The sequence below is a fragment of the Schistocerca gregaria genome, chromosome 7, assembly GCF_023897955.1.
Source record: "Schistocerca gregaria isolate iqSchGreg1 chromosome 7, iqSchGreg1.2, whole genome shotgun sequence".
In the NCBI taxonomy this organism is placed as follows: Eukaryota; Metazoa; Arthropoda; class Insecta; order Orthoptera; family Acrididae; genus Schistocerca; species Schistocerca gregaria.
The window spans coordinates 391,696,447-391,709,197 of NC_064926.1; the positions used below are offsets into that span (position 1 = coordinate 391,696,447).

General features: G+C 41.6%; 1 protein-coding gene across 1 annotated transcript in view; it reads left to right on the forward strand.

Annotated features, from left to right (window-relative positions):
- The window catches only part of LOC126281308 (AN1-type zinc finger protein 2A-like), a 75,214-nt gene that overhangs the window by 15,146 nt on the left and 47,317 nt on the right, over positions 1 to 12,751 (forward strand). Inside the window, exon 3 of the mRNA XM_049980147.1 lies at positions 3,659 to 3,701. Within this exon, the coding sequence (XP_049836104.1) occupies positions 3,659 to 3,701 (43 nt within the window). The remainder of the gene's footprint in view (positions 1 to 3,658; positions 3,702 to 12,751) is intronic.

The window sequence follows — 12,751 nt, forward strand, 5'->3', positions numbered from 1 at the left end:
GGTTTATGTATTTTAACTAAGGCATCGGTTTATAAATGTTGTTAATTGTTATAAATATTGATTGAGTGTATAAAAAAATTGACATATTACAATACAAAATAAAGATGTGTTCAGATACAATAGACTACTCTGAGTCCTCAACTTCAAGGCAAGAGACACACTTCACAATTTTTTCTGAATGTGTGTTACACACATGTTCATGACAGTGTCCACAATACTATTTTGTTTTACTCAGATAGTTGTACTTCCGCTTTTTTGTTTTAGCTTCTCTTACACAAATATGGCACTGACCTTTCCCTGCAGGAGGCTGATATGCTTCTGTTGTCACTTCTTTGATTTTCTTTTGTAGAATAGTATCCATTGATGGAACAATTTGGTTAGATAACCCTATTGCATTGGCACTTCTTTCTTCTGCCTGCAATTTCACTAGTTCCATCCCAGCTTGCAGAAGATAAAGTTTACGTTTGTTGTGTTTCTTTTCATTCCATCTTGGATGTTGCTGGATGAATATGGCGGTTGCATTTAGCACAAATGTCCATGAGAGAGTAAAATACAGATAGAGGCCATCTCTTTGTTCCCCTCTTGCAGGTGTACAGACGCGCCATTTGATCAATGCTATCAATTCCACCTTTAGTGGATTTATAATATGCATTTATCTCGGTTTTATTCTTCTCTCCTCCAGCAGTGCCTTTATCTTGGTGCATTGTTGACAACATCAGTAAGTTTTTACGTGGTTTCATTTTTGCTATGTAGGACACCAGAGTTACTGGAGGCCTACCTGTTGCTGGATCTATAACAAGAACATTGATGAATGTAGCTCTCGATTTGACGTGTTCTTCATTATGCCTGGAGTATGCTTCCTGTTTGACTGGAGAGTCCCTACTGTAGTAGCTTTGTAGTCTTGGTATAACTCTTCCTCCAAATCCACCGATGTGTATTATCGGTCTGCAGTAATATTTCAACCAGTATTTTTCACAGACGCTACCAGACATTTGACTACAGCTGCTGAACCCCATTCTTCTTTCGACAAATTCAGAACAGTACCTGCATAGGTTTCCATATTCAAGACGTATCTGTCAACTGCATTGGACATCATGCGTATAAGGATGCAATACTTGCCCGGTTTATCCTTCATAAATACTTTGAAGGGGCAGCGCCCTCTAAACAAGCCGAGCATCTCATCAATGGTGATGTGGACCCCTGGTATATACAGTAGTGGAAACCTATCATTCACTTTGTTGAAAACATCACGGATTGCTGTGAACTTGACTGCATCCCTTCTTAGCTGGCTGGTACTTTTGTCATCAAACCTTATAATTGCAATAAGTTCCTTGAAACGTTCTCTTGGCATAATACCCTTGTTAAATGGCTGACCCATTAGGTCTGACCAAAGATCGTGTACACTGACAGAATTGTCCTTATTTGCCCCATAAATATCAGGATTCCTATAAAGGCATACAATTCTTTCTCATTAGTCAAATTAACATTTTGCCTAACTGCCTCTTCATTTGAATGTTATACTATAACATCCATGATGTCTGGCGTAAGAAGCAACTTCAAGGCTTCTCCAAGTGAATGGCAAACACCAGCTGGAGTTACTCCTGTCTGCTCTCTTACTATATTAGCAACAGACCTCCGAGGAATTCTAGGATGTGTGGTTACGTACCTTCTTCCAGACTTGGCCACAATAACATCCTGATGGTCACTGCCTGAAGGTGCGCTATCTTCATCTTCTCTAACATCCACATCACCTTCCCAATCTGAATCATACTCCATAATACCATCCTCATGTTAACTTTCACTCCCCGAGTCAGAATCTTCATCTAATATTTCATTCAGAACACTTTCTAAAGACGAGTCACGTATTCTTTTAGTCATTTCTAAGTCTGGATGGGAACAGTAGGGAACTGCACTAACTCACTGCAACTTTACAAGATAAATAACAGCTGTCTGACGTCAACAATCACTTCCTCTGAAAGTAAACTGACTGTTGTGAATATCAAGAATACCAACCAACAAGAAACGAACTTGCATTGTTGTAGAGATGAGAAATACAAAATCCTTCTTAGGGAAATTTTCTACAGCATGGAAGCCTAAGGAGGGGGGGGGGGGGGGGTTGTTGGACCCATAACAAGTTTATTTATATTTTCGTTCAAAGCAGGAATTTTCTATAAAATATATTGACACTAACGTTTCATAAAGTAGCCAACAAACAATAATTCAAAGGGAATATGTAGTTTGATAGTTCCTTTGGCAAAAGCAGGGGACATAAAAAAATTGTGGGTTCGGTGCCCCCCCCCCAGGCATCCTAGGGTTACGTTAAATAATAGCTTTTATAAAAACGGTTCTTCACTGATTTGGCCCATCTGTGGTGTAATGGATACTAAATCTAAATGTTTGTGTTTCAATCCCATGTTGGTCCTATGATTTCTTTTTTTCTTTATTGCTTCTTTCACCTTTGGCAATGATTTATTGATAGGAAAAATGGCAATTTGTGCCATGAACTGGAGTCCTTGTTAAACTGTCTCCTCCATGTCTGTCTGGTTCAGTCACTTCAAAGACCAAAGGAATGCAAGGACATACCAACTTCACTAGAACCATGCTTAGTAAAATACTATAATGTTTAAATCAACTTTCTCTTTCACAAAAAATTTACCTTTTTACAAATTAATGAAACGATTTATGTTGACCAAAGATTTTTGATATAAAGAGTCATACTCATTCTGTTAAATACATTGTCAAAAGGTTTAGGGGATCCTCCTGCTCTTCTGACAGGAAACTGTGCCTAAAGGCAGATAAACCAGCAATGGTCAAAATCATGAGGTTGCAGAAGGCCATGGAAACCACCACTCTAAAGATGCATGAAGCGTAATTTGTCCGTAGAACATTTAGTCATCCAGGAATGGAAGACCACAACAGACTATTCAAAAGGCTGATGACTGAAATGTGAAGAAATGATTGAAATGACATAAGTTAAAGTAATGTGCAAGCACACCGCAGAAGCTAAACAAACTCGTCAGAGGCAATGCAAATAAAGTGTTTATTTATCAAAATGGCTTTAAGCTTTATAGAAGGCAGTACACTGAGGCCTACATGCTATAATAGCTGAAGCTGGAAACTACTAGCTCAGTAGCTGTTTTTCATACATTCTGTCTCTGACCTCTGTGAGAGCTTTAAGTAACCATACCAGCTCTTGTTTGCCTAGAAAAATGGTCTTTGTTGAGTACATGAACCAAGTCACTCAGCCAGTTACATTTATAATGTCACTTTCTCATCGTGTTGCTAATTTAGTATGAATTGAGACATCTAAAATCGCTCTCTCTCCCTTTTTGTTTTAATATTTGTGTAAACTCCATCTTAGCTCCATTGATAGTCAATAATTTGGCATGTTTCCTTTTTCAGTAGTGACTCATTTTATTTCACTTTGGACGTTTAATAACACAAATTTTTTTGTGGTGCAGTCAACAAATAAAATTTCCCTTAGATGTTTATATGTGCTAACTGATTTAGTTTTATAAGCTTAATTTATCTAACTACTTCTAGAAATGGGTGAAGAGTACTGGTGCGAAATTATTTTTATTTTGCACAGCAAAATAATTCATTACTATTTTGGAAAAGCTTATATAAATGTGTTTATTTTGTTATTTTAATTTTTCAGATTATCTGCCGTTGAAGTGTGATGCATGTGAAAAAATTTTCTGGTATGTTAACTTTCCTGACTTCTTTTTTTTAGATGATGTAAGAAAATATGTTATCTAATCTCCTATGTTAGTTTTGCAATTAATTTGCACAGCAAAGAAAATAACAGTAATTTATAATTTTATTATGGAAAGAGAAAACTATTTTTTGGATACTCCAGTATGCTAAATTCTTCTTAACCCAGGCACATCTTGCTATTGTTTAAATAGGATATTCTTTGGACATAAAGCTAATTACTCTGACCGCTTTTATTGGATTTTGTCATATCAGCACAAATTTAGATTTGAGCTTGCTCTAACTTTTCCACTGTTTGGCACAAATATAATTTGTTTCATTCACTGGTTTTTGCACTAATATTTCTTTCCCATTTTTGGTACTACTTTTTTCACCATAGCATGTTTTATGGCAGAAAATGGAAAGTTACATTTGATTGACTGTCCCATATGTAATACAGATCAAACATCATGAGTCTGTTGTCTTGATCAGAAGGTAAAAAAAAAAAAAAAACTTTTGAATTCCAAATTTAGTGAAAAGTGTCATAGGAATTTAGTAAAAGTGAAAGTAAACTCGTAGGGCATGAATGGGTGGGAGGTCCTGAAGAGCAGGTTCAGCCACCTAATTGAAAAGTTTCCCCTATTCTCAGTACCCACAGGCACCTTTCCATCATGAAGTACAAAGCTTTGTATGGAAGTGTATCTGTTAAGTGCTGATGACTGTAATGGTGTTGTGTAGGAGATGATGATAGAAGGGGGAGGGTGATACCTGTTGTCAAGACATAGCCTTAATAAATGTGATCCATCATGTAAAATCATTGAAGGATCTGCCAAAACTGGCAGCAGTACTACATTTCTGTAGCTGTCTTGAAGCTGAAAATTTGCTTAGACACTTTGCAACACGTGCTATTGAAAAAATGTTTTATGCTTGAAGAATCACTCTGGAAATTGTTGGCACAGCATAATCTTGATATTGGATAGATGTTTGTGTAACCAAACAATGGTAAACCCTCCACTTCTTACCCAGAAACAGATCTCCCATGCCTTGTCTCTTGTCTCCTCAGCTATCTATAGTCTGTCTGTAAACTCAAGAGCGAGGTTGGGGAAGTGGCCTTTCCCAGAAGAATGCTGCCATCGGCCTACAGGGGATCCCAAAATGTGTTGCCCGTTACCTATCTAGCGGTGTAAATCGGTGTGCAGTGATATACGTTGTTTCTGTTCGTGGAATCTTAGTTGCCAGTGTCAGTCAGTTAAATTTGTATACTTAATGATATACTTCAATGTCCGAAAATGACGGATAATCTTCAAGCATTGCAAGAAAATGTGCAGAATACGAGGAAGAGGAGGTATTTGCGGAGCAACAAGAGTTCGATCGTCTCTAATGTTATTACAGCGTGTGTTGACTAATATTACCTGTCCCAATCAAAGGGCTACAATTTGTACAAATGTCAGCCTCATCCAATAGGACACATAAGGAATGAACGCAAAAATAAGCCGCATGGTTTAGTGGAATCGCCTTGAAGGAAAACTAATAATCTTGGGAGGAAACTGATCGTTATTAGACAGTTTCAAAATCACGTAAAACCTTTGATGCTTATTGGAACACTTAATCTCTATCTGGGTCTCTATTCAACTGATTCTGAGACATATTGCTTTAAATATGTGTGCAATAGCTAGTCTAAACACTGCTGAAATTTTCTTCAAAACATGTACATTATTCTGTACTTCTAAGCAAAAACCTTGACATACGAGGTGCATTCACATATTAATTTTTATTTTTTGGCAAGAGCTTGATTTGTTAATCTACAGCAATGTTATCCTCTTCAAAATATTCCCCATGGCATACTATACACTTGTGCCAGTGCTTTTTACAATTCCCGATATTCTTTAGGTACTGTTTCTTCGGGATAGTTTATAGGTCTCTTAACTGTCCATTTTTAATCTCATGCATGCCTGTAAAACTGCTGTCCTTTAAGGCTTGCTTTGAAATGTTTATACCACTTGTATGCCCTTGGTTCACTCATAACAGGCTCACCAAAAGCAATATTTAACATTTCTAAAAATTTCATACACTTAATTCCATTCCTATAACAAAATTTAAGACAGATTCTCTAATCTGTTTTTATGCAAAACAAATAATCCTTGATGCCACAAAAACAAACACAACCTTTTTGACAGTTGATAACAGAGTAAATACCTAATATGCATAACATTGTACACATACTTTTGAGACATGTTTACGAAGACAGTGACAAAGTAGTAGTGCCAATCGGAATAATACAACCCACAAAATTATAAATTTCTGCTTACTTTTTAAAAACTCTTCGTGTTGCAAGTCCTTCAAAGAAAACTTTTACCTTTTAGTAGAGACACAAAGTAAGAACAAGCCTTAAATTCTACAGATTGCTTGCCTTATATGGGGTTCATTTTATGAATAGCAATAGAGGAACATACAATACATTCACATGAACAGGCATTCGGTTCTGTGTTTGTAGTATAATCCTGACTTCCATTCTTATCTTAATATTATTTACTGTATAATGTTGTGTTTCGGAAGAAGCTATTTTTTTTTTGTATTCCTTATGGGCTTAATGCATTTGTCTAAAAGTGAACGCAGTCGAGACGTATCTGTACATGGCGTGACCACAGATTAAAAGCACGCGCTGCGGCAGGGCCAGTACTACATTCTGAAGCAGCCTGTAGAAGTGCCTTGTGACGTAGCTGGGTTGGCAGAGTGGGGACTCGTTCGCCCGCTCACTCGCTCTTCAGTTTACCGACAGACTATACCATCCCTACATACCCATTGATTGGCCGTCTCAGAGGGGAAACCCCCCCCCCCTCCAATTCTGTAACTCAGTGTTATCTAGGACTGGAGCAACTGAATCTCATTCTCCACCACCAACAGAGTTTTGATGGTTTGTCTTGCTCTAAATTGAAAAGTTTTGTTCTCATCCCTCTCACAATGGTACTCTGTCACCAACCCAAACTACACAACATCCTTACTCATCCCTATTCCACCTCTGCTCCCAACCAATTGTGTCTCATACTCTGGCCCCACACATCCTGCCACTGCCAACTACTCCAGTCCTGTCACTGTCATTCTGTAGCACATCAAAGGCAGGACCACTTGCGAAAGCAGCCATTTGGTATGTCAGTTTAGATGCAACTATGTGTGGCATGCTATATGAGTGTGACAAGTAGCAAATGGTCTTTCTGCTTGTTTGACCATTGCCAAATACCAAGAAACAACTGGACCACTCAGTTGCCATGCAGCATAGTGTGCTCTATTTCAGTGACTGCTTTACAGCCGGTGACAGCTGGACTTTCTCCACCAATGTTAGCTTAGCTTTTCTGAACTGTGCAAGTGGGAGCTCTTCCTGCAATATTTTGTTTGTTTCTCCTGGCCTCAAAATTTACAATTTCATGTCTTCCAACTGCCTCTGTTGCCCTTTCCTTGCTCCTGTTCGAGCCTCACATGTGCGTTTCATCCCCTCAGCACTCCTGCATAGTCCTTCCTTTTCTCTGGTTCTCTTCGTTCACCTCCTTCCCCTTCTTCCTACCCTCAACCTTTTCTCTGCTTCTCTTCGTTCACCTCCTTCCCCCTCTTCCTACCCTCCAGCTCAGACTTCCAATGCTGCACTTAGTGGCCCACTGTCCTGACCCTGCCATGTTCCTGCACATTCTCACAGCCAGCAGTACAGCATCTTTCCCACTCCTACCATGCTATCACTCCTCTTCCATACCCAACACATCTTCTGTTTTTCACTAACCATCCCAAGATCACTACTAATCACAGCTAGGCCTCAGCCTTGTGTGTTTATATATTTCCTTCTGATGCTCTTCCTGCGAAAGTGAAGAGAGCAGAAAATGTGAGAAAGGTCTCGTGTACATTTCCTTTTCAATTTTGCAAATCCACACTGTGCCTCAGTCACATCTGAAAAATATTTATCACTGGACATATGAAACCTTTGCAGGCTCTTCGAAGTGATCCAGAGGATGCAACCAATCATGAGCCTTTGTTGGATGTCATTTCACAAGGTCAGTGCACCTTTCCACAGGTCAGATAAACCTTGAATCCTAGCCTTCAACAACAACCTAAAATCGTATGTTTAGTTCTTTACAAATTCCGATACCCAATTCCAACTGTGATTATAGGACTTGTATGTTACGAAACTTCCACAGTGATTAAAACTGTGTGCCGCACTAGGGCTGGAACCTGGGACCTTAGGTTAGTTGGTAGAGTACTTTTGTGTGAGAGGCAAAGGTCCTTTGTTTTAGGTCCAGTCTGGCATAGAGTTTAAGCTGCCAAGAAATTTAAAACCAGTCCACACTCCACTACAAAGTAAAATTTGTACTGGTACATTCATTGTTACATCACTTTGAAAGTAAATAGTGGCTCCACAATCTTCTACTTAGACTGTTACTGAAGACTCTGTGTTTGTATTTAGGGAACTGAGAGGAATTGTACGTGGGAATGCTCGTGCATGTGGTCCTATTCTGTGGTGCAGTCCAATGTTCCCTCGTAATATTCTGACACTAAGGTGGCCAGTGATGATGTACTGTGAGCAGTGTGCATACGTTGCTTGGGAGGCAGTGTGCTGAGACAGCACATTCGTGGTATTCCAGTACTGTGCTGACAGCAGTGGGCAACCATTACTTTGACTTTTTTTGGCACAGGGTGGTGGCTGCTGCTGCAAAAACATCAGGCCACATCATGCTTCAGGGCTTGGAGTGTAGAGGTTTTCAGTTGATACCCTGATAATAGCAGAGATGGCTGATCCTTCACGTCATACTCCCAGCATGGTGGCAAAGTGTGCACTTGCCCTGGCACACAGGTGCTTAGGCAGCAGTTCATGTTCTGGCTGAGGTGCGCATGTCTGTGTCATTGACATGGCACAGAACAGCATAGGCTCAACATCACACAATTGCCCTGCCATTCAGCTGCATTTAGATACTGCTGCTCCATGCTTCATACTGCTGCTTCATGCTAATGGCAGTGCGTGCTGGCTGGCCATGATGAATAGTCCGGAATGGGATGATGACCCAGTTGTTGTGCTCAGGCTGTAATACCTCCAGCAGGCTGGCCCAGTTTTGGCATGTGCAATTTGTCATCATAGACGTGGCTGCGAAATGCTTGCCTAGCAGTCCACTAGCTAGTGCCTCACTTTGAGTGTGGTCTGATTTTGTGTAGGCACAGATTGCTGGTCTCATTTATAACTTAACCTTTAACAGAGGTGAAATGAAGGTCTAATTGCTTGCAGATTAGGCATTGTCATCTAAGGCACAGGTTCCTATTCTGGCAACAGCTGTCCGTTGATGACAACACACAGTTTACACATTTGAGGGCAGTGTGAGGTTATGGAGGGTGACTTCGCATCTGTTGTGGATGGTGACACAGTGTCAGTGTAAATGCATACTAAATTTTTGCATTTATTTTTACAGCTTGGGAAGAAACAATTAGGTTGTTCCTTAGGCTAGCTTTTACACCCCAGTCTTACAAATTCTTCAAGTTCACAGCATATTATATTATTCTTACGTATTTCTGTGCATTTATCCTTTTAAAAGTATTTTATTGTTTTATTTTTATTGTGCTTTATTATTATTTTATTTTACTAGTTAACTAAGTTGCTTTTAGGATTTACAAATTAGTGTGCAGCTACTGTTCATTGCTTTGTTTGCCATTATTTAAACTAAAAGAAAGTTGGTTGTGATATTTTCTTTTAGATAAATAGTGATCTTCCATATGTCTTTATTTTTGTTATACAAAAAACTTTCCATTGTTGTAATATTTGCACACTTCAGTTAGACATAATGTAAATATAGCTGAGCATTGCTAGGATCATAGCAGTTCTTTGCTGTGCATAAGCGTATCAGTCAGGTATCAGCACTTGGTACATAATTCGTACATGACATACTGTCTAGAAAACTGTTAACATCAGCTATTATTATAAACAAATTAATAAGTATGAAATATATGTTATGGACAATTTACCTCTATCATAAACATAGAACTTGAGAAGCTGGTGGAATGAAAATGTGATTCTAATTATTAAAAGAAGAGGAATGTGGTATTTGGATATTATTTTGTCCATCAGAGGCTGTTGTTATACTGGCAAATCAAATATTTTCGGAGGTGATGTAAGAAAACTGGAAACAGTTTTCATTGAAATAACAGTTAATATTAGCGAGTGTAATTGTCCGTGTGTTAGATTACTTTGAAGGGGTGGGGTGGTCGTAGAATTATGGATTCATATTTAAGAGCATATTCCAAATTACCATCTGATCATGATTTTGTTTTCCTGTGGTTCTCTGATGTCTTCAAGCAAGTAAGTGCAGGGATGCACATGAAATATTGCTCTGGTTCTGTGATATTGACTGAAGTAATACTCTTTGTACTACATAGTCCGGCTATTCCCTTGCGGGTTCGGGGGTAAGAATAGGTCCCGCGGTATTCCTGCCTTTCGTAAGAGGCAACTAAAAGGAACCTCAAACGTTTCGGCTCTTATGTGATGGTCCCCTCTTGGGTTTGACCACCATATTTCAAAATTATTCCGAAGAGCGAGCCAATTGGGGAAGGGCGCCTTACTTGGTGCATTCTGTCCATCGTGCATTGAGATCTTTAGCCAGCTTATTTGTCATTGCATTGCACTCCCGCTTGCTCTCCATCTCTTGGGAGGAACGAAAGGCTATGAATGACAGTGAGATGTATTCGCCCCGGTATCTAGTCTGCATGAGAGCGATGGGGAATCCTGTGTGTCCACGAAGCCTCAGTTCTTTGTAGAGCATTTAGAGGACAAGTTCGGGGAGGTGGAGGGCTTGTCAAAAATGCGGTCTGGGTCAGTCTTGATAAAAACAGCATCCTCTGCCCAGTCACGAGCATACTCGATAATAAGAAGATGGGGGATGTTTCTGTTACTATCACGCCCCATAAAAACTTAAATATGGTCCAGGGCATTATCTTCCACAGGGACCTTCTTTACAGTCCGATGACAAGCTGCGTGCCAACTTAGAGTAACGAGGTGTGCATTTCATCCGGCAAATCCACTGGGGTCCGAGGGATAATCAGTTTGCCACCAGTGCCATCATCTTGGCCTTCGAGGGTGACACATTACTCGAGAAGGTGAAGGTGATGGTCTACTGCTGTGAGGTTAAGCCATATAACCCTCCCCCGATGCGGTGCTTCAAGTGTTGGAAGTTCGTCCATATGTCTTCCCGTTGTGCTTCCAGCCTCATATGTCGCGATTGTGGTCGTCCATCCCATTCCGATACTCCATGTGTCCCACTTCCCATCTGTATCAACTGCGGACAGCACCATCCCCCTTGCTCACCGGACACAAGGAACGGAAAATAATGGAATACAAGACCCTGGACCGACTGACCTAAACTGAGGCTAAATGGAAATTTGAACGGCTTCATCCCGTGCGCATGACGTCATCTTATGCTGCCACTGTCACTCCTGTTACAGCTCCATCCGTTGCACCACGTACAGCCAGCTCTCAGAGCCAGAGGACCACACCTGCCCCCTTGATGGTGGGGGGTGCTTCCCTCCCTGCTGTTCCCGTACCACCTACCTTGGGAACTATACCCCTTCAACCATTGGGGACACAAGTCCCGACTTCTAAGTCGGAGAAGCATAAGTCTTCTTTGGCTTCTCTCACTAGGAAGGGATCCCTTGGGTCACTCCCTTCCCAGGTTCCTACCAGTGGCAAACCAGACGCCCGCAAGTGGCTGAAGAATCCCCATGTAGCTGGTTGTAGGGCTTCGCGGTTCTCTTCAGTCCCGGAGACTGAATCAAAGAAGCCCTCGCAGCAAGAGCAACCAAAGGAACAGCGTGAGAAACCAAAATCAAATACCCCTAAGACCAAGGAAATTGTGGTGGCATCCACTCCAGTGCTACCTACAAGCTCTGCATCTGAGGACATGATGGAGATACTGGGGTCCGCCGAGGACCTAGATCTCACCGGTCTCTCAGACATGATGAATGTCGCTCCCATCGGTACTCAATCAGTGGCAGCAGGTGACCCAGCAGCGTAATCTGCCTCCTTGGTCCCTTCATGCCTTTCTCGGCCATGCACAATGTCATCCTTCAGTGGAACTGCAGCGGTTTTATCCACCATCTTGCTGAGCTCCGCAACTTCTCAGCCTTCACCCTTTCCTCTGCATTGCTCTTCAGGAAACTTGGTTTCTGGCGATGCAAACCCCTGCCCTCCATGGCTATCGGGGTTATTACAAGAACTGGGCAGCTTATGGGAGGGTATCTGGTGGCGTCTGCATCTACATCCTTCACTCTCTTTACACCAAGTCTGTCCCTCTACAAGCACCTTTAGAGGCTGTTGGTGTTCAGGTGTGGATGCCTCGGGCTGTAACTGTCTACAGTCTCTATCTTCCACAGGATGGTGATGTCCCGCAGCACGTCCTAGCTGCACTGATAGACCAATTGCCGCCGCCTTTTTTTGTTACTGGGCGACTTCAACGCCCATAACCCTCTGTGGGGTGGATAAGTGGCAACAGGCCGAGGCCAAGTTGTTGAGCAAGTATTGTCACAGCTCGACCTCACTTTTTAAATACTGGTGCCTTCACACATTTCAGTGTGGCGCATGGCACGTACTCAGCCATCGACCTTTCGATCTGCAGCCCTAGCCTATTACCATCTGCCCAGTGTAGTGTGCATGGTGACTTGTGTGGTAGAGATCACTTTCTGATCTTTCTGTCATTGCCACAGTGTCACTTTTCTGGGCGCCCCGGCATATGTGCTATGAGTAAGGCTGACTGGGACTTGTTCACCTCCATTGGCAATATTGAGGCTCTTACCAATGATGCCATTGATGCGGTGGTTCACCCGGTCGCCACTAGCATCGTTACTGCCGCAGAATCTGCCATTCCCTGTTCTTCTGGGTCCCCTCGGTGGAGGACTGTGCCTTGGTGGTCACCTGAGATCGCCGAGGCGATTAAAGATTGCAGGCGGGCACTCCAGTGTCGCAAGTGGCATCCCTCATTGGAACACTTCATCACCTTTAAGTGGCTCTGTGCGCGAGCCCCCTGCCTCATTCGCCAATGCA